Source organism: Physeter macrocephalus, chromosome 8, assembly GCF_002837175.3.
Source record: "Physeter macrocephalus isolate SW-GA chromosome 8, ASM283717v5, whole genome shotgun sequence".
NCBI lineage: Eukaryota > Metazoa > Chordata > Mammalia > Artiodactyla > Physeteridae > Physeter > Physeter macrocephalus.
Window position 1 is genome coordinate 19,703,515 of NC_041221.1, and position 23,195 is coordinate 19,726,709.

Consider the following 23,195-nt stretch of genomic DNA (forward strand, 5'->3'; position numbering starts at 1 on the left):
TTTTTTTTTTTTTTTTTTTTTGCGGTACGCGGGCCTCTCACTGTTGTGGCCTCTCCCGTTGCGGAGCACAGGCTCCGGACGTGCAGGCTCAGCGGCCATGGCTCACGTGCCCAGCCGCTCCGCGGCATGTGGGATCCTCCCGGACCGGGGCACGAACCCACGTCCCCTGCATCGGCAGGTGGACTCTCAACCACTGCGCCACCAGGGAAGCCCTTAGCACAGGACTCCTAGTAGGAGCTGAGCAAGTATCTGTTCTCCTCAGCATCCCCCCATTACTAAACTATGAAATGTAGATTAAAACCTAATTAGAAGGTGACTGCACACATTGTCATGCAAGCCCATTCAAGTGAAGTTAAAGAACCCAGAGGTGGACTTCCCTGGTGGCACAGTGGTGAAGAATCAGCCTGCCAATGCAGGGGACACGGGTTCAAGCCCTGGTTCAGGAGGATCCCACATGCTGCAGAGCACCTAGGCCCATGCACCACAACTACTGAAGCCTGCATGCCTAGAGCCCGTGCTCCGCAACAAGAGAAGCCACCTCAACGAGAAGCCCGCGCACCGCAACGAAGAGTAGCCCCCGCTCACCGCAACTAGAGAAAGCCCGCGCACAGCAACAAAGACCCAACGCAGCCAAAAATAGATAAATAAATAAATAAATAAATAAATAAGTGATGTGTGATCACTACACGCTTATTTAAAAAAAAAAAAAAAAGAACCCAGAGGTGGAGTTCCGCTGACTTCAGAGAAGACCCTTTTGGGTGATTTATTGAAAGGACTTAGGATGATTAAAAGACATATCATTTAAGCAGGCAATTTAAAATGCAAGGGACTGTTTATGTACTTTTTAGAAGCATTGCTTATGCCCACACGTTTGAAAGAAAGTTGTCCATTCCCAACACCTGGGAGATTACTTTGTGCTTACAAGGTATCATAAATGAGAAAAGTGCCCAGAATAGCTGACGTCTTGGCTTTGTGTTTCCCCTGCAGCAGCCAAAGGAGCTATAAACCTTGTTTTATTTGCAGAGATTATCTCTAACTGAAGCTGGGGGAGTTTTGACTATTCCCTTTGCATGTCATCATTAGGTAATAAAATAAAGAGTGATGGATTGCAGAATAATAAGCCAAAAGAGAAGCTAGGATATTTTATAGCACCAGTCCATGTCTAGATGAAATGTACAAGTATGTGTAGAAGACTTTGGAGAATAAACAGTAAATGTTTAAATAAGTAAGGACTGTTCTGTGTAAGCACGGCATATGTGGAAACAGAAGTCGTTATATGTTTCTTAAGAAGGTCAATAATATAAGCCGGCCTTTTCTTAACCATTTAGTACCATTATTCTGAATTTCTGATATTGATTTGACACATACCATAGTTATGTTTACTACTTCAATACATTTTTGTATTTAATATCAATCATAATTTCCTACCTCCAATAATCCAACATGCTGTCCACTGGGGAGTAGTTTATGGGCTATACATTCTAATAAAATTGAGCTTATTAACCCCCAACACTTTCAAGTGTCCTGTTATTAACCCTCCGAAAAGATATAGCAATACGTGTGTCATACCTTCGTCTACTGGAGGATTAAGAGACACTTTATTTATGAGAATTTTAGAGGAATGACTTATGCCCACATATTTGAAAGGGACTCACATCTAAAGTCTCAAAATGACTACAGCCCCAAGCTGTGGTTGGTGCACAGGCTGTATGGGGCAACAGTTTTCTTTGAAAACAATGAAAATACTCTCTTCATTGATTTAAAACTTTAAAAACTTAAAGCAAAACAAAACCCCAGCTTCACTTCAGGCTTGCCTTACACGTATGCACCAGCAGGGGGAGAATGGGCAAACCCAGCTTTTAGCCTCACCAGAGAGGCTGAGTGTCCCGGGAGCCCTGTGCCTCTATATGTATGAAGGAACACACGTGTTTGAAATGATTTGGCCACTTCTCTCTTAAAATGTGAAGTACATTAGGAAGAATAATTTGACAGTTTCACAGATTGCAATTTTTTTTAAATTTTTTATTTTATTTTATTTTAATTTATTTATTTTTGCCCACGTTGGGTCTTCGTTGCTGTGCATGGGCTTTCTCTAGTTGCGACGAGGGGGGCTACTCTTTGTTGTGGTGTGCGGGCTTCGCATTGCAGTGGCTTCTCTTGTTGCAGAGCACGGGCTCTAGGCGCGCGGGCTTCAGTAGTTGTGACTCGCGGGCTCTAGAGCGCAGGCTCAGTAGTTGTGGCGGTGGGCTTAGTTGCTCTGCGGCATCTGGTATCTTCCCGGACCAGGGCTTGAACCCATGTCCCCTGCATTGTCAGGGGGATTCTTCACCACTGCGCCACCAGGGAAGTCCCACAGATTGCAATTTAAATGTAAAAATCTCTTAAAATCCCATCATTTAAAATTCAACTGTTGAGTGGCAGTCTTCAGCCATGTAGATCCTAGTAGGTTACCTATATTCAAATCCAGCTGTGAAGTCCAAGCACATTAATTACATTTTGACATTGTATCATGTTCCCCTGTATAATTTGCAAATTAATGCTCTCATTTGGCAATTATTCACGGTTCAGATTTCTCCTTTATCTTGTACATTCTTTGTTTGATCTTGGTTTCAAAGTCAGCCCCAACCAACTTCTCCCTTCTCTGGTTTCAAGCCCTTTCATCTATGCTTTGTCAAAGGTGTGACTGCCCCAGGCTCTGTCAGGGCGTGGAGTGGCCATGACACAGCTGTTGTAGAAACGAGGCACACGTGGGTGAAGTTGTAGGATCCCTAAGCATAATAGGTAATGTATTCTTATATTTGCCAGACATAGAGACAGATATATCAGAAACCTCTGGTCGCTATTGCCATCATGTTTAGTTGGATGCTGGTTGGAGAATTCCTTTCACGATGAGCTAACTTTCCAAATTCCTATGGTGTTTTAATTATCTTCCATTCACATGTTCTTTCTACTACTTTTTTTTCCTGTTGATAATATCACATTCCACATTTCCAGCTCTTGCCCAGACGGGTAGCCCCTGGTAATATTGATACATTTTCTATCATAGGAAAAGCAGACACATTGTTAGGCTTTGACCTGCTTCAATTTGGTGGTTCTTTGGAAATGGTGGTTCCACTGTTCCCTATAAACAGACAAATGGGGGTTGGGGGACCGTGATGCTTTCATGGAAAGGCTGTTTAACTCACTTTCTTCCTGTTTAACCTACCAAATGCTTTTCTTCAACTCCTAAACCAGAGCTTTGGAGAAAAAAATCTGAACATAATTCACTGTACCTGGGTACCAATGTGTCACCATTTTCAAAAGGCCTGCTTGCAACCTATGTTCCGTGTTTGGTTGTTATGGAACAAACATATGGTGAATTCTGCTTTTTTACCATAGGAACATGTACATTAAAGTATGTACCAATGATGCGATTTAAATAGTTTCAAATAAAACATGAAAATGCACCATTATAAATAGGGAGGAATGTTGATATTGAAGTGTGCAATTACTGTATACCAAGGCAGGCATTTCTGCACTCAGATTCATTGATGCGTTACTTTTGCATTTCATTATATTAACAATATAAGAAGAATCTTTATTTCCATAGTAAATAAGAGAAATCTCAGGATCAGGAAGATTTTGTAGCCTGCCCAAAGCTGCCATCCTACAAGGGACAGAGCCCAGATTCCAAGCCATGTCCACTGGAACTGAGAATAAATGGTGAGATTCCCCGCTAGCACCCTTGTCTCCTCCAAGCACATTCTTCCTCTGTCTTCTTGGAGTCTAATTGACTGATTGGGCAGCACGGGAAGAACTTAGATATACAAAACCTGTGCCTTTTATCACTTTGATGCCTGCACGGGGGGCAGCTGATTGATCCTGCACAAACTCGCTCAGATGGCGTGATTCCTCCAGAGAACTTTGGGGGACTTCTGTGTCCTTTATGGCTCTAGTGGTTACCAGCTCACATGATTATAAGATTTAGTGATGAAAGACCATAAAGACAGACAGACAGACAGAGAACATATGTTTATAGCATTTTTTAATCCAAAACTAATCAAGGAAGGCTACAGAGATTTCTAGTCATAAATAGTGGCTGGTCCCTGTCATTCAGCCTAATTCACAACTACTGGGCCCTATGCCTTTCTTAAGGATGTGACAGCAGGGTTTCTAACAGCATTATTTCTTTCAGTGTGGTTGAGCTACAAATGCATGTAGAGAATTGGCGAAAGGGCAACCTGAGGGTGCATTGTGATCATAGCCATAACAGGCTGATTGAGAGAAATGAATGTCTCACCTGGAAATAACTGAGAGAACGGGTCCCTGGCATTCTCTTTTTTAATTTCCTGTGTGAAGGAAAAAAAAAAAAATACATAATTTGTCAGGAATCATCCTTGTCAATGAAATACACACAAACATACTCATATATACTGATTTCAAAAAACTGTTCTTCCAGAAACTTTTTAACCTTCTGGATTATATTTTTTAGTGGGTTGGGAGGTAACCTGAGCATGAATGACTTCACAGGTCCAAGAATCGCCCTGTAAATACCAAGTCTATGATCTGACCAGAGTCATGGAGTTCCTGTGTATTGATCATCTTCTGTGTTTCACGCTCTTCCCTATATTTCTATCGTAATATTTAATCATACTATTTGCGCAATATCTTACACTACTGCAGAGCTTGACATGTGGATTTTGAGGGCGCCCTTGGGGACCACGCCCAAGGGTTTCAGTGTGCTGACCTGTAGAAGAGCTGGTTACTTGGGGCCGGGCCTCAGTCTTCAGCAGTCATTGTTTCATGTGCATATGACTTATGTGAAAATGCCAGAAGTCAACAAGTCAGCAGATTCCATGGAGTCACTGGCTGACACATCCTTTAAGGCAGTTGAATGTTCCCCACCCTCCATTATCTATTTGACAAACTCTTTAAGGATACACCCGTTCTAAAAAACATGTACAAAAAACAGATACATACTACTATATATAAAATAGATAACCAACAAGGGCCTACTACATAGCACAGGGAACTCTACTCAATACTCTGTCATGACCTATATGGGAAAAGAATCTGAAAAATGGGCTTCCCTGGTGGGGCAGTGGTTGAGAGTGTCCCCTGCCAATGCAGGGGACACGGGTTCGGTCCCTGGTCTGGGAGGAACCCACATGCTACGGAGCAACTAAGCCCGTGCACCACAACTACTGAGCCTGTGTTCTAGAGCCCGTGAGCCACAACTACTGAAGCCAGCGAGCCACAGCTGCTGAGGCCCATGCGCCTAGAGCCCGTGCTCCGTGGCGGGAGAGGCCACCACAGTGAGAAGCCCGTGCGCAGCAACAAAGACCCAATGCAGCCAGAGATAAATAAATAAATAAATAAATTTATTTTTAAAAAAAAGAATCTGAAAAAGAGTGGATATATGTGTATGTATAACTGATTCACTTTGTCGTACACCTGAAACTAACACAACGTTGTAAATTAACTATACTCCAATAAAAACTAAATTTAAAAAACACCAGTTTTCTTAATAAACAAGACTAAATTATGATGTATAGGCATGCACGCTTGAATATTCAAAGTACAAGAAATTTTAAAAACTAGTTACTGTAAAACTAGTAATAGTGGTTACTTCTATGGGGTCACTGGGGGTTCAGATTGAAACTGGGCACACAGGGACTTGTGAGATGTATGGAAAAGTTATATTTCTTTGCCTGAGTGATAGTTGCTTTACCTTATAACTCATTATAAATGTATAATTTGTGTGGGTTTTCTTTTCTATATTTGTGTATTATTTTACAGTAAAATAAAAAGATATTCAAAAAAATTAATAAAAAGTGTACAAAAAACTCCCAGATAGGTGAAAGTCCAGCTGAGCCATGATACCCCTCTGTTGGGTTCTTACAGAAGGGACTCTGGAAGGATTTGAATCACAGGCAACAAATATTTATTGAACACAAACAATTATGGGAGAGATAATGTAGGTGACCTTCATCTATTTGGGGGGCTCTTTGGAGGTTGAGAGAATTGAAATGGTAAGTCGTGGAGGAGGCTAACTCATCAGTAATGTCCCGTTAGTGCAGAACAGTGTATTTGTATGATCTAGAATAGCTGTCTGCCACTCTTAGGACCACAGGCTTAGTCTGTGTTGCTGGGCTACTTTCATGGCCATAGGAGAGGAGGATGGAGCTGATCCCAAGCTAATTTGGACTTGCTTTCTCTGAGCCATCATGGGAATTGAATCCTTTTCTCACTGGTTGGCAAAGGTAACCTGTCACATGCTGGTTTAGAGAAACCAGCTGTGAATCACAGGAAGGAATCAACCTTGGCCTGGTTTCTTTTCCTTATTTGTTGTTGTTTGTCTTGTTTTGGTTTTTTTGTCCCTCTGGAAGTGATGGATCTGCCCGTTTTCTGTAGTGAGCTGTCTCCTTGAGAGGATGGTATTTGGAAGACCCCTAGATTCGTATGGACTAATTTTGCCATAGTGTTTTCAATGCTCTACTTCTACCAAAAAAAAAAAAAAAAAGAGGTGGTATTTGCCTAATATGTGCTTGATAACAGCTTATTAAGAAGGCATTCTATTTTGTTTGTACAAATCATGGTGCTATTATTATTTATTTCCAATCTACTCTTTATCTAGAGCCCGTGAGCCACAACTACTGAAGCCAGCGAGCCACAGCTGCTGAGGCCCGTGCGCCTAGAGCCCGTGCTCCGTGGCGGGAGAGGCCACCACAGTGAGAAGCCCATGCGCAGCAACAAAGACCCAATGCAGCCAGAGATAAATAAATAAATAAATAAATTTATTTTTAAAAAAAAGAATCTGAAAAAGAGTGGATATATGTGTATGTATAACTGATTCACTTTGTCGTACACCTGAAACTAACACAACGTTGTAAATTAACTATACTCCAATAAAAACTAAATTTAAAAAACACCAGTTTTCTTAATAAACAAGACTAAATTATGATGTATAGGCATGCACGCTTGAATATTCAAAGTACAAGAAATTTTAAAAACTAGTTACTGTAAAACTAGTAATAGTGGTTACTTCTATGGGGTCACTGGGGGTTCAGATTGAAACTGGGCACACAGGGACTTGTGAGATGTATGGAAAAGTTATATTTCTTTGCCTGAGTGATAGTTGCTTTACCTTATAACTCATTATAAATGTATAATTTGTGTGGGTTTTCTTTTCTATATTTGTGTATTATTTTACAGTAAAATAAAAAGATATTCAAAAAAATTAATAAAAAGTGTACAAAAAACTCCCAGATAGGTGAAAGTCCAGCTGAGCCATGATACCCCTCTGTTGGGTTCTTACAGAAGGGACTCTGGAAGGATTTGAATCACAGGCAACAAATATTTATTGAACACAAACAATTATGGGAGAGATAATGTAGGTGACCTTCATCTATTTGGGGGGCTCTTTGGAGGTTGAGAGAATTGAAATGGTAAGTCGTGGAGGAGGCTAACTCATCAGTAATGTCCCGTTAGTGCAGAACAGTGTATTTGTATGATCTAGAATAGCTGTCTGCCACTCTTAGGACCACAGGCTTAGTCTGTGTTGCTGGGCTACTTTCATGGCCATAGGAGAGGAGGATGGAGCTGATCCCAAGCTAATTTGGACTTGCTTTCTCTGAGCCATCATGGGAATTGAATCCTTTTCTCACTGGTTGGCAAAGGTAACCTGTCACATGCTGGTTTAGAGAAACCAGCTGTGAATCACAGGAAGGAATCAACCTTGGCCTGGTTTCTTTTCCTTATTTGTTGTTGTTTGTCTTGTTTTGGTTTTTTTGTCCCTCTGGAAGTGATGGATCTGCCCGTTTTCTGTAGTGAGCTGTCTCCTTGAGAGGATGGTATTTGGAAGACCCCTAGATTCGTATGGACTAATTTTGCCATAGTGTTTTCAATGCTCTACTTCTACCAAAAAAAAAAAAAAAAAGAGGTGGTATTTGCCTAATATGTGCTTGATAACAGCTTATTAAGAAGGCATTCTATTTTGTTTGTACAAATCATGGTGCTATTATTATTTATTTCCAATCTACTCTTTAACGTAGGAATATGTAGCACATATTTGTTCAATTCTATTATTCTTATGTGACCACTTAAAGTTTCTATTTGTATTTAAAATTTAAAACAGTGGAACAGAGTACAAACCACAAGGTGTAATATATTAGTTTGGTTAAGAGCAAATTCTATTTCATAGTTGAAATGTTTTTACTAAATTTGAATACTTTAAAATTGAAATGTATTTCTATTTTTAATGACTAACTGTTTTAAAACTAAAGAAGAAATCAAGAAAATTTTAAAAAAAAGAAAGCACTCTAAAATAGACCATTTTGAATATACACTGCCACATTATAATGATCATGCAATTTGAGCTAACAGTCTGGAAACAGGATTAGTCGTAACTTCTATAACCCCCTCGGGATTCTGACAGGTGTATGAGAGTATATGCAGTCATATATATAACTAAGGCTGGAATCTGTGAATGGTCAAATTTGGTATCCCTAGGGATGGATGTTTAAAGGAACTGCCTGGAAGGTTACATGTGTGACAGAAGTTGTGTCAAACACACAATGTTGGTACAAATGACCATTCCCCAGACCCCACGTTACAAAAGCCGTGATGAGGCCATATTGATACTGGTGTCTGATGTCCACTTGCTTGAAAACAAGGAAACTTAGTTATAACAAACCTCCCCCAAAGTTGAATTGTGTCTTAGCAAGCCATTCAATAAACGGTAGACATCTGACAAAACCGTATAACCCCACAGGGATCTTGCCTGCCCCGCTCCCTGAGTGCAGGGCTGGAAAGTGAAAGATGCCAGGTGAGCCCGGGGCCTTGGAGACACAGATGCTGGGTGTGTCTCCGTGTCAGGTCTGTGAATCTTATTAAACATGCACGTTGTCACAACGCCCCCCCAGACCTGCTGACTGAGCACTTCAGGTGGGGGGAGGGGGCATTGCGTTTTGATGGACAGAAAGCCCCGCTCCCTGAGTGCAGGGCTGGAAAGTGAAAGATGCCAGGTGAGCCCGGGGCCTTGGAGACACAGATGCTGGGTGTGTCTCCGTGTCAGGTCTGTGAATCTTATTAAACATGCACGTTGTCACAACGCCCCCCCAGACCTGCTGACTGAGCACTTCAGGATGGGGGAGGAGAGCATGCGTTTTGATGGACAGAAAGTTTTGAGAGTCATGGCTGGATATGCAGACTCCATAAGCAATACCCTCAACCTACCAGTCCCTCCTCAGGGAAAGTCCATGAAGTTTCTGTCGTGTATCTGCAGCAGGGAACCTGCAGATGAAAAGCTCGTGCCTCTCCCTGTGCTTTGCCTGGTCCAGGGGCAGTGGGGAGGAGACAGGTGAAGAACTGAATTCAGATGCTCGTCACCTTTAGCGACAGCATTAGTGAATTCAGTTTTCCGATGTCCCACCTGGATCTCTGGGAAAGCAGCTCCAGCACATGCTGTGCTCCTGGCCCCTGGGCAGCCTGCAGTCTCTCGTCTTCATTGCCTGCCTCTGTGTTCTCTTGTGAGGAATCTGACCCCTTAGAGGGCCCTGGAGTCCGGGCTATGCTTGTTCTTAGGCTGGTTGTTTCTAAGGGCATGTCTTTGAATGACTTCACCGCACTGTGCCCCCAGGAAGCCCCAAGGTGTGGAGGGAATGGCCGGCTGGGAGCCCAGCAGTCCTGGCTGCCACCCTTGTTGAAGTCACACTCCTGGAGCCTCAGGTCTGTTTAATTTTCTAAATACTTTACTGATGTATAATTCACATAAGAAAACCTCACTGCTTCAAGTGAACAATTCAGTGATATTTTAGTTAACGTACGGCTCTGTGCAACCGTCTCCAGGATCCAGTTTTAGACCATTCCCATCCCCCCAGAGAGGATGCTTGTGCCCAGCAGTCACTTCCTGGTCCCACCCCAGCCTGGCAAGCACTGCTCTGCTTCCTGCCTCTGTAGCTTAGCCTTCTCTGGACATTTCAGAGAAGTGGAGTCATATGAAATGCTATGGCTTCCTTCACTCCACGTACTGTTTTTGGATCCATCCATATTTATCCATACTGCCTCCCTTTTAACTGCACAATGGTGTTCCATTGCAAGGATGTGCCACATTTTGTTTATCCATTCACTCACTGATGGACGTTTGGGTTATGAGGGCCTCAGTTTCTTTATCTACAGAAATGTAGCTGCTGGTCCCTACCTTGTAATTCTGTTCTGAGGATTATTGGTAATCAGATGGTATCCAGTCCCTGGGACAGAGGCAGGGGCATGATAGGCAACCAGTCAAAGAATGCCTTCAATATTAATATGATTAACAGAAATAGGATGTCACAGTCCTAGAACCCGGAGCTTAAAGGACACTGTTGTGAGAGACTAGATATCAACACCAAAACCAGTGGGGAAGAGAAATATCCCCAGTGGCACAATTAAATAGCAAAAACAGCTGATTCAAGAGCTAAGTGTCAACTTGATGAGCTCGTAACAGAATTCACCTAGAGCCAGCAGCTTGCCGACGCCGGGGGGACGGGTGCCTGGATCACCCACTGGGTTGGATTGAGTGTGTGCGGAAAAACTTGGATGACTTCAGGAATGGCTAGTAGAATGCAAGTGACAACACCCCGGGGACCCATGGCCTCTGATGAGAAACACGTGTGCCCGCCCCGCCTCGCGACGCTGGCCGACTTCTCTGCCCCGACCACGCAGCCATGGCTGTCCAGCTCTGCCGTGACCCTCCCGAGCTGCCGTTGGCCTTTTGGTCTTGGTGTCCCATCCTGCACACACTTTACTTCCTCTCTCTGCAGCTTTCCATGTGCAGCCCTCAATCTCCAAAATATCTACTGGGATCTTGATTGACATCATTAAAATATCTTTTTTTTTTTTGGCCACCTTTGAAGTGTATATATTTAATCTGCACCAGGTGACCTGGGAAATAGCGGTAGATTTTTCCTCTGTTTACAAAGATAGGAGCTAGGTCTCAGGACACATGCGCACACGCGCGCACACACACTCACCCTCTGAAGAGAGGCAGAGTCAGGACTTGAACCAGAGCTTTGACCTCAGGAGCCCCCACTGGCCTTTGCATCGCTGCAGCGCGCGTCACAAGGCTGGCTTTAACACCTGCTCTGCCCTTAAGAGCAACGCAATGGCAAGCAAGTCCCCACACCTCACCCTGTCACTCCCAACGGAAAGGTAAGGAAGAGCCAGGCCAGTGGAGGGCTGGGGGAGGTGTGCACAGGAAGCAGGACTAGTGGGCGCCAAGAGAGACCGAAGGGAGCCTGGGTGTTCCCGAGGCTGCAGGGTAGCTGGTGCAGCAGAGGCGTCCTGGGCCCCCAGGGGGGCTGCAGCAGCACAGCCCGGAAGGAAATTGATGCAGTTCAGAGGGTAAGGCTCCAGGAATTGTGTTCTCAAATCAAGGGGTGCAATTGCAGGGTTCTAAGTAGTTAGTGAGCTGATTTATGCTTCTTTTTTCCTCCAAAAAGGTAGAGAAAACATTAGAAGGAGGGCAAGAGTGGAAGCGGCAGATAGTAAGCATAGCCCTCTGGGGGAGAAGGTGGAGGCGGGATGCAGGGATGAGCCCAGAAGCTTCACGTGTCCCCTCCACCAGATGGGCTGGAAGAGATTTCCCAGAGCGTGTGTCCAATGCGAGCAAGGCCCTGCTGAATTAGTATTAATCTTATTAGTTGGTGAATCTATCACAAGCGGCTATTTTGCAGAGAACGTGAGCTGATGCCGTGTAGGGCCACGGGGCCGCTGCCTTGGCTGTTCTCTCTGCCTGGCCCACAGGCTTCCCTCTGGAATCCGCACAGCCAAGTCCTCATCCATGTAGGGCTTGACTGAAATGCCGCCTTCTCAATGAGGCCTAACTGGTTACCCTAGCTAAAACTGAAACCCCCTTTCCTGCACTCCTGGCGTTCTGCATTCTGAGTTGTTTTTTAAATATAATTTATTTTTAGGGCATTTTTAGCAAAACACAGCAGAACTGGGTGCAGAAGTTTCCCATCTACCCCCTGCCCCCACCACACGCACAGCTCTCCGCCACCAGACGGCACATATGTTACGACTGATGGACCTACACTGATACATCATAATCACCCAAAGCCCGTAGTTAGGGTTCACTCTTGGTGTTGTACACACTATGGTTTTGAACAAATGTATAATGCCATGTATTCATCATTATAATACCGTATAAAATAGCTTCACCACCTTAAAAATCCTCTGTGCTCTGCCTATTCACACCTTCTGCCCCCTAACCCCCGGTAACCACTGTTTTGTTTTGTTTTTTCTTTTTCTTTTCTCCATAGTTTTGCCTTTTCCAGAATGTCATATCGTTCGCATCGTACAGCATGTAGCCTTTTCAGATTGGCATCTTTTACTTATTAATATGCATTTAAGCTTCCTCCCTGTCTTTTCATGGCTTGGTAGCTCATTTAGTGCTGAGTAATATTCCATTGCCCGGATGCACCACAGTATTTATCCATTTACCTTCTGAAGGACATCATGGTTGCGTCCAAGTTTTAGCAACTATGAAGCTGCTATAAACATCCTTGTGCAGGTTTTGATGTGGATATAAAGTTTTCAACTCTTGGGCTTCCCTGGTGGCGCAGTGGTTGAGAATCCGCCTGCCGTTGCAGGGGACACGGGTTCGTGCCCCGGTCCGGGAAGATCCCACGTGCCGCGGAGCGGCTGGGCCCGTGAGCCATGGCCGCTGAGTCTGTGCGTCTGGAGCCTGTGCTCCGCAACGGGAGAGGCCACAACAGTGAGAGGCCCGCGTACCACAAACACACACACACACACACAAAAAAAAAAGTTTCAACTCTTTTGGATAAATACCAAAGAGTGCAATTGCTGGATCTTATAGTGAAAGTTTGTTTAGTTTTATAATAAACCTCCAAAATGTTTTCCAAAGTGGCTGCACCATTCTGGATTCCCACTAGCAATGAGTGAAAATTCCTGTCGCTCCACATCCTCACCAGTATTTCATATTGTTGGTTTGGTAATTCTACTAGGTTTATAGTGGTATCTCATTGTTTTAACATATGATGACATATGATGTGGAACATCTTTTCATATGCTTATTTACCATCAATAGATCTTCCTTCGTGAGAGACTTAATGCCTTTGGCTTATTTTTTAACTGAGTTGTTTTCTTATTGCTGAGTTTTAAGAGTTCTTTGTGCATTTTGGATAACAGTCTTTTATCAGGTGTGTCTTTTGCAAATTTTTTTTTTTCCCAGTCTGTGGCTTGTCTTCTCATTCTCTTGACAGTGTCTTTCACAGAGCAGAAATTTTAAATTTCAGTGAAGTCCAGCTTATCAATTCCTTCTTTCATGGATCCTTCTGGTATTGAATCCAAAAAGTCATTGCCAAACACAAGGTCATCTAGAGTTTCTCCTGTGTTATCTTCTAGGAGTTTATAGTTTTGCATTTTACATTTAGTTCTGTGATCCATTTTGAGTTAAATTTATGTGAAGGGTGTAATGTCTGTGTCTAGATTTCATTTTTTCACATGTGGATGTCCAGTTGTTCCAGCACCATTTGTTGGAAAGACTATCTTTGCTCCATTGTCTTGCCTTTGCTCCTTTGCCAAAGATCAGTTGACTGTATTTATGTCTGTATCTATTTCTGGACTGTCTATTCTCTTTGTCTATTCGTTCTCCAGAACCACACTGTCTTGGTTACTGCAGATTTCTAGCGAGTCAGGAAGTTTGGTAGTGTCAGTCCTAAGACTTTGTTCTTCTCTCTCAATATCGAGTTGGCTCTTCTGGGGCATTTGCCTCTCCCTATAAACTTTATAACCAGTTTGTTGATATTCACAAAATAATTTGCTAGAATTTTGATTGGGATTGCATTGAATCTATAGATCGAGTTGAGAAGAACTGACACATTGAATTTTAACTTTTTATGATTTACATTTTATTACATCAATTGTTTACTACCTGTCCCCCACCCCCCAACTCCACGATGGAATTTAAGCTTCACAAGGGAAGCTGTGTTGTCTATTTTGTCCATTGTTGTATCTGGATTGACAAGAAGAGCACCCAGCTCATAATAGGCAATTAATGAATATTCACTGAATGCATGAATGAATGAACGAACATGCTACACATTCCCTGGATGAGAGGAACTGTGAATTTCCTCCACTATGGGATCAAATTCGTGTCTAAATGTTACACAACTCCGTAAATGAATCTATTGAATATTAGAGTGTTTAATCCATGGTGTTCTGATTATATTAGGTAGCAGCAATATATTCAATGCCTTGACTAGATGACTGTTTGCTTAAACATTTCTCTTTGTGTCTTGGGAATATAAAGAGAGATATAGGATCTGAGAATTTAAGTTCGAGCCGTTCTTAGTTCAGATATTTGTGTGTCAACCAAAGGCAATCTTACTAAGCAATCAGTCTAGGACAACGTGTTCTGATTATTTAGCTGGCACAGTTTTATCAACATGCTAGTGGATGTGATTTATAGGAATGTTCCTATGTGATATATACTATTTATTATGGACAAATACTACAGCCGTGAATTTAGCAAACTAGTCTTAAGAGGTAAGCTCCCAAAGATTTGTTAATTACCAGTTGTTCTAGAGCACTGTTCTTCCATAAAACTTTGTGCCGTAATAGAAATATCCGTTCTGTTCAGGACGGGAGCAACTAGTCATGTGTGGCTATTGAGCAATGTCAAGACTAAATTTTTAACTTTATTTGATACTAATTTAAACTTGAATCCCCATGTGTGACTACTGAGCAGTTGGAGGACTGAATTTTTAATTTTCTTCAGTGTTAATTAAAATTAGTGGCCACCATTTCGAACAGCACACATCTAGAAGTTTTCCTCTAACAGAGATTTAAATCCTTGTCATAGATTGACCTGAAAGATGTCATAACATTGAAAAGCTCAAAAAAAAATTTACTAATGAAAAATAAGAATACACACTGCAATGATATTTAAGCTTCAAGAGAAAATTGATCTCCCTTTATAAATAACTGCCATGTCCCATTAGGTTATTATGTTCTTGACTTTTTTCACATTCATTGTTTTTTCATGAGGTATCCCCGTTTCAGTCCAAAAACCAGATCTTGGCTTTATTTAGACATTTTCAGCTTAATAAGCACATTCTTTTACTATTTACTGATTCATTTATTCTGAATTTATTTTTTAATAAGTCCTTTCTGGTTTCTAGGTGGTCATTCATTGAATTTTTAAAAACCTTTTGGGTTAATACTTGGTTGGTTGGTTTTCTTTATTTTTTAAAATTTCTCTAAGTGCAGCATGAGTACATCTCACCATTTTTAAAGAACCAGCTTTTGGTTTCTTTGTTTTTCCTCTATTGATTTCCTGTTTTCTATTTTATTGATTTATGCTCTAATTCTTATTATTTCTTTTCTTCTGCTTACATGACACTTAATTCAACCTTCTTTTTCTAGTTTCCTATGTTGGAAACTTAGATTATTGATTTTAGATCTTTCTTCTTTTCTAATATCTGCATTCAGTATTATAAATTACCCTCTTAGCATTTCATTGCATCCTACAAATTTTGATAACTTGTGTTTTCATTTTAATTTAGTCCAAAATATCTTAAAATTTCTCTTGAATTTCTTTTTGACCCATATGTTATTCAGAAGTGTGTGGTCTAATCTCTACTTATTTGGGGATTTTCCAGTTATCTTGTTTGTTATTGATTTCTAATGTAACTCTGTTGAGTCTGAGAGCAGACATTGTATAATTACTATTCTTTTAAACTTGTTAAAGTGTGTTTTATGGCCCAGAATGTGGTCTATCTGGATGAATGTCCTAAGCAAGCTTGAGAAAAAGTGTATTCTGCTACTGTTGGATGAAGTAATCTACAGATGTCAATTATATCCAGTTGACTGATGGCATTGTTGAGGTCAACCATGTCCTTAATGATTTTCTGCCCACTGAATCTGTCCATTTCTGAGAGAGGAGTGATGAAGTCTCCAACTACCATAGTGGATTCATCTGTTTCTCCTTTCAGTTCTCTCAGACTTCACTTCATGTAGTTTGGCACTCTGTTGTTAGGTACATACGTGTTAAGAATTGTTGCGTCTTCTTAGAGCGCTGACTCCTTTTGTCGTTATTTAATGCCCCTCAATCCCCGATAACTTTCCTTACTTTGACGTCTGCTCTATCTGAAATTAATATAGCTACTTTTGCTGTCTTTTGATTAGTGTTTTTGTGGTATAGTTTTGCACCCATTTACTTTTAATTTATCTGTGTCTTTATATTTAAAGTGGGTTTCTTGTAGACAGTGTATAGTTGGGTCATGTTTTCTGATCTGTGACAATCTCTTTTAATTGGTGCATTGGACCACTGACATTCAAAGTCGATGTAATTGAATTAACATCTACCATATGTGTTACTGTTTATTATTTGTTGCCCTTGTTCATTATTCCTGTTTTTGCCTTCTACTCTTTTTCTTCCTTTTGTGGTTTGAATTTAACATTTTATATTGTTGTATTTTCTGTGCTTCTTTAGAATATCAGTTCTACTTCTTCTTTTCTTTTTTACACTTTTTTAGCCCAAGAGTTTGCAATATACATTTACAACTAGTTCAAGTTCACTCTCAGCCCCCACCAGCATTGCAGTTATTCTCCAGGTGTACATGGTGGTAGAGAAACAACATGGTGTGCTGACAACAGTGTGTAAATCTGAGTAATTCTGAATTTTAATCTTAGCTACCCCACTTCCTAGCTCTACAATGTTGGGCAAATGTATGCATTTAATGTCCCATTCCTTTAAATGGGAATATTAATTCTCACTTCATATGGTTGTTATTAGAATAAGAATAATAAATAGAGCAAAACACCTAGCATATTACCTGCCACATAGATGGTGCCCAAGACAAAGTAACTATAAAAGTTCTATAAAAGTTGCATCTGTCTTGTGTTTTAGAAACATCACTAAGGAGACTAGAATGAGTAGAATATTCCCAACACAAATCACACTTTTGAAGAAATGACAAAGAAGTACAGGAAAAATGAAATGAATTAAGAATTGAAATGCCTGTTTCTTCTAATGAGCTGTATCGCTTTTTCACAGTATTGATTGACACTCGTGGTGTCACCTGAGACAAGCTTGCAACCAGTTCAGTGAGGAATCCCTTACGCAGCAGGAAGGAATCTGATACACTGCCCAACCAGGCTCATCTCTTCCTAATCTACATTTTATTTTTTGATTCATGCAACTTTTATAGACAGCCTTTCTAAACAGATATACATTAATAAAGATCTATCAGCATTTAAGTGTGAATAGCAACAAATATAATACAGTAAACATCCGACCTTCAAGCTTCAACACTTTCTTACATTGTTCAGAACCAGCATTTTTTTTCTTTTTGTTTTCTTTTATTTTTTATTGAAGTATAGTTGCCGTACAATATTATATGTTACAAGTGTACGGTATAGTGATTCACAGTTTTTAAAAGTTACACTTCATTTATAGTTATAGAATATTGGATATATTCCCCATGTTGTACAATATATCCTTGTAGCTTATTTTATACCTAACATCATAGTTTGTACCTCTTAATCCCCTACCCCTTGATTGCTCCTCCCCCCTTTCCTCTCCCCACTGGTAAATACTACTTTGTTCTCTGTATCTGTGAGTCTGAGAAACAGCACTTTCTCATCACTGACAGGGCACCCACTCTTTCTTTCTTTATAAATGCAGTACAAGTGTTGAGTTTCCCAATGTCAAATGATTTACAGAACTGGCAATGAGAGATGCAGGTGTCTGGAGAGCTCCCCTGCAATGCCTGGGAGACGCTGGCCTTTTCTGAAGCCTGGTTAATAATCCACCCAGCTTACCTCCCAGTGGTTTCTGTGGGCAGGTGTACACCAGACATTTTATGAGCTACTAAGTAAATATTCTCGATTCAGTAAAGAAAAACATTGATAAGAAGAAAACATTAATCTTCCACAATTTACCTAATCATTTAAATTGCTTGCAAACTAATAATGCAGCAAGATTTATTGCAAGATTAATGCAGCAAGAAAAAAGGAGTAACTTTTTTCTTTTATTTTTCAGTATGTATTGATTATAGAGGAATATCAAAATATCAGTCTTATCAGTTATTTCGTTCTATGTAGTTAATGAAATAGGGGATTATTTAAATACAGAATACCATAGCTCAGACTAAATTATAAATGAAACAAGCATAAACACTTGACTACTTTGTTAGTGAAAATTCAGAAGTCCTCCAGAGGCAGTTCTCTCTTGCCTGTGGATCTGGTCTTCTGGGCCACCCAGGATGTAGCCTTAAACCCAGGGGAAAGCAGGAGGTGGTTTTGAATCTGGAACAGCTGTCATAGAACACAAGTGTTTTAGGGGAGGAAGCCAGAAAGCCTGAGGCAGCAGGCCAGAAGCAAAGATGTGTTTGGGGTGATGGTGTTGGGATATACCCACACATGGGCTTCAGAGGGATCTCGTACTGTAGAGTGAGAAATCCCCCAGAAACACCTTGCATTACAGAAGGGAATCAGAGATCGTCAGGGTGAAGTATGATATTTTACACTCTTTGTTTCATTAATGCAGTAAATATTTTTGCTTAGGCCATGTATTTTGGAGGCCATGTATTTTAAATATATATTATTGTTAAATCTTACAATCTCGTGGCAAGTAGCTGCCTTTGTATCCACTCCCTAGAGGACAAAACAGCACAGAGGGGATGAGTAAATCATCCGAAGTCACAAAGATCATGTTAAAAACGGATAATAAATGCTGGGTGTCTGAGTCATCAGTCTGTTCTCTGCCAGTCCACCCAGTTTCGCACCAGAGATGCTGAACATCATCTACTCTCGAGAACCCACAGGAGCTTATCATCTTTTCAGGGTGATTTGAAAAGCAAGGGATTGTTTGCATGTCAGAAAAGATTTTTTTTTAAAGCAAAAAATTACTATTTTTTTTTTCAGTTTAACATTTCAACTAGTTACCTTAAGTAGTGTGCAAAACCTCTCTAGGGAGTGTTACCACACAAGGTTGAACATATCCATGACTGCTCATGCGACTCCTGGGTTAGTTTAATTGCCAAAAGGATGAAACCCAACTGGCTTTAGCTATTATTTAATTCCATACTAGGCTCTTCCTTGATAGAACTGAAGTCTTTAAAATATTGTCTATCCTAGTGTAGTTGGTAGAGTGCTAGGCCAAAAAGATTCCCAGGGCATCCATGGAGATCACCAATGAGAGCCCCCCACCTCCTCCTCCTCCTCCACGTCAATCCAGAGCATAAATTCCAAGTATTTCACCTTTCCACTGCTAGCTGGCATTTGGGCCCCGGGAGGTCTACACCCCATGGGGCCGATGGCTTCATTGATAGTTTACCAAGTTTACCTTCTCTTACCTCTTTCCCACCAGCAGGAACACCATGGCCAATGCTTAATCTCTGAATGTACGATAAGCCTGGTCGCCCCTCTCTTTTCTATCTCCACCCCCAACCCTCCTGTCCCTGAGAGGTGTATTTGGCCCTTTCCCAAGATCTCAGAAGTGCTTCTCCATGTCTGTCATCCTACACTGTACAAATATTCAGACCCATGCAGGACACCTCAGTCCACCACAGAACTTTATTTGGTGCACAGGGATGGGCATTAAGCGCCCCCAGATGAGAATCAGACTCAGGCTCCTGAATCAGAGGCGCTCTTAGAACAGTGTTAAGTAACAGTGTTACTTGTCACTCTAAAAGGCAAGTCTCTCAATTTTCTCTCCTTTAAGATAGTTTTGTCATTGTTTGTGCTTTCATTGTCTGTTATGGTGTACAGACATTTTTCATGTTTTTATAATCAGTTCTTTCCTATTTCCCAAATACTTTGCTTAGAAAGACCTCCCTGATTCCCTAAGAAATTCCTTGTGCTTTCTTCTGGATTAATTTTGTCAAGTTACACTTTTATAGAAAGTGTCACATTGTACTGAAGTCTGAATAGAGTTTTGCTACTTACTATATTAGGATTATAATTTTATGTCTTTATTTGGGAACTCCCCTCACCACCTCCACCCATATTAATACCTAGGGTTGTGTGTTTCTCCTCTATTTTTTGCTTTAAAGGACCTGACCTTAGTATGTTGTGCGCTCTCTTTGCTCCTGGAGTCGAGTCAGGACACCTCCACACCAGTGTCTCTGCAAGGGTGCGGGTGGGGAAAAGGCTCAAGAGTGGGGCCGTCCCATCCCTAATTCTCAGCCCTCTGTGCGACCCCTTTCAACGTGTGCTCTCAGTGGCGGGAACAGCGCGTTTGTGAGCAGATAAAACAGAGATGCATATTTCTTTCTCCCTATTTTGCAGGCAGGCATGATAAGAACCCAGGAAGCGGACTACTTCTTGAAGCCCCTCCCTTCACACCTGGCAGGGGGCCCCAAGGACTCTGCGGGGCGTGGGCCTCCCTCCCACATCCTGTACAAAAGATCCACCGAGCCTCGGGATCCGGGGTTCCACCAGGTCGCGATGATGGAGAGAAACTGGCGGCTGGAAAACCACCACCTCTTCCACCACAAAGATCAACCCCCGCGCGGTGGCTTCAAACTCAGGCACCCACAGAAGCTGCATTTCTGCGGAAGACGCAAGAAATGTATGTAAGGGCGATTCTTTTTAGTATTTAACGATTTGAACATTTCTGTAAGCCGACGGAGTATTTTTAATTTTCTTCAAAATAGTCTGCCCTAGAGGTGAAATTTGTTGACTACCTTTGCTAAACTTAAGTGATGGTTCCCAAGCAAACCCGTCAACTGTACGTTCAGTTTAAAACATCTCTCCCTGGTAGATGGAAGAATAATGGTAGATGTTTTCCTTTGTTTGTTTGTTTGTTTGGGTTTTTGTTTTGTTTTGTTTTGTTTTTAAAGAGCTGTTCCCTGGGCAGATTAAATGACAAGGTGCTCAGAAATGCAGAATCCACCAGACGTCTTCAAAAGAACCCTGGCATGTCTGCCCGGTAATTCTGTACTTTCGAGGTCTAGATTTGTTAAAGCTCACATGCTTTTCCTGCTGAGGTGATTTGTCCCTATGCAGGTTTATATACTTCACTCACCACGTCAGAAGACAGAGTATGCATGACAAAATTTATCTGCAATTTATCACCAAGGCTTTATCGAAGTTCTTTTTGTTTGTGTCATGAATATTTAAGAATAGATGTGACATTTACATTTTATGTAGGAACGTCTCACAGACTCAGGAACAGGAGTTCAGTGTTTTCTGGACTTTTCCTCACTTCCTTCGGCTTTCCCCTCAAGCATTGCTTTATTTAGCAAACCTTCCCCAAGGAGCCTCTGGAAAGCCCATCCTTCTCTGAGGCTTGGTTTCGTTGGCTGCTAGACCCAGCGCACTCAGATAGAGGTGGGCATGTGCAGGGTCTCCGTAAATACTGTGGGGAAGAGAGGATGACCCAGAATCGCTTGGCATCTTCGATAAAAGAACAAGTACCGTTGACCTGTCAGCACCTGTGCGTCATCTGAACTCATTTCGTCCTGCTACTAAGTCTCAGGGTACATTCAAATGGACTTGAAAAACTCAAGCCAGATTACTAAGAGTGAGCTCTGTCTTAGGGGAGGAAGCGGGAAGCACCATGTTGAGCACAAGGGGAGGGAACGGGAGGCTGACAGGCTGCACGGCCATCGGGACAGGGCACACTTACCAGCAACAGCTTCCTGAGGCTGTGCGCACAGGGAGAAGCTGGCGGAGGCGGCTGGGGGCGGGGCCATGCCGAGGCGGGGCGGGGCCATGCAGAGAGGGGCGGGGCCATGCAGAGGCGGGGCGGGGCAGAGCGCGACCGAGGGGAGGGACTCAGGCACAGACAAGGTCAGAGCCAGGATGGTGTTTACAGGGCTCCTGGTGAGGGTGTAGTCAGAGTAGGACAGATTCCGTGTGTTGGGGACACAAGGATGACCAAGCGCCTGGATCCAGGCAGGAAAGATGAGCAGGGCTGTCTTCACCTCTTTTTTTTTTTTTTTTTTTTTTTTCGGTATGCGGGCCTCTCACTGTTGTGGCCTCTCCCGTTGCGGAGCACAGGCTCCGGACGCGCAGGCTCAGCGGCCATGGCTCACGGGCCCTGCCACGGCATGTGGGATCTTCCCGGGCCAGGGCACGAACCCGTGTCCCCTGCATCGGCAGGCGGACTCTCAACCACTGCGCCACCAGGGAAGCCCTGTCTTCATCTCTTTGACAGGCCACACCAGGGCCTGAAGCACATGTTGCAGTGTCTCTGATCAATCCAGCAGTGCTGACCTTTCTGGAATGACTATGACCCTTTCATTCTTATCTGGAGGCGATCAGAGTCGTTCAGGCCAGTAGCCCTAAGGCACAGTTGTGCATACAAGGCAGTGCGATTATTCTGTTTGGTGGGGCTGCGTGTGCACGTGTGTGTGCGCATGCGCGCACGTTTGTAGGTGTATTTGCTTCCACAGACGTTTCAGAATCTCAGTAGAGGGGGTTGGGTCGCGAGAGGCAGTTATTTGAAAAAGATGCTAAACTGTACAATAAGGTCTGTGTTTGGAAAATGGAAAGAAGTAGCCACTGTTTTCATAATAAAACTAGCAGAAAAAGTGCCACAAAACGCCACTTGCTGGTGGGCGACATCGGTGGTCGATCTGGTGCTGTTTGACTTGCCACAGTTTCTGTCCCCTCCTGCTGGGCACATGGCAGTTCCTGAGTGACTGGGGGCCCTATCTAGCAGAATTGACACACAGCACCTCCAGGATGAGCATTTAATTCTCAGGACTCAGTTACTTGTGCAGGACAGTTCCATGTTGTCCATGAGGCCTGGGGCTTCCCTGGAGGAATCCTGGTCTTCTGTCTCAGTGGGGTTCACACTACAAAGATTCTTCCCTAGAGTTCAGAGAACGAGAGATTTTTCTGTGTGTTTAGGCATCTCTCTGTGGAAACGGGCAGACAAATGCAGATTGATTTGCTTAAAATCAATAGTGATTCTGAACCGCAGACTCATGAGTTAGCTTGCTACTTCTAGCTGCAGGCTTCATGGGTGGGTTTTGAGCTGGGACTCATGTCTTTGGGAAAATGCTGCAGGACCATATTGAGGGGGGAGTGACTTGTTTTGAGGGACTTGTCAGAGCCCTGGCTAGTAAGGTCACCCCCCGGTGCTTCTGCCTCTGTTCCAATACTGGGGGCCTGGGAGGCTGCTGTGCTCCTATGCTGTGGCCATTTGCACCCTGTACCTATGGGAATTAAGACTAAGGGCCCCGGGACCACACTGC

The 23,195-nt window shown here is 42.6% G+C and overlaps 1 protein-coding gene across 1 annotated transcript in view; it reads left to right on the plus strand.

Moving 5' to 3' along the window:
• The window catches only part of ADAMTS16 (ADAM metallopeptidase with thrombospondin type 1 motif 16), a 158,397-nt gene that overhangs the window by 19,778 nt on the left and 115,424 nt on the right, over window positions 1–23,195 (plus strand). Inside the window, exon 4 of the mRNA XM_024122323.1 lies at window positions 20,278–20,560. Coding sequence (XP_023978091.1) covers window positions 20,278–20,560 — 283 coding nt within the window. The remainder of the gene's footprint in view (window positions 1–20,277; window positions 20,561–23,195) is intronic.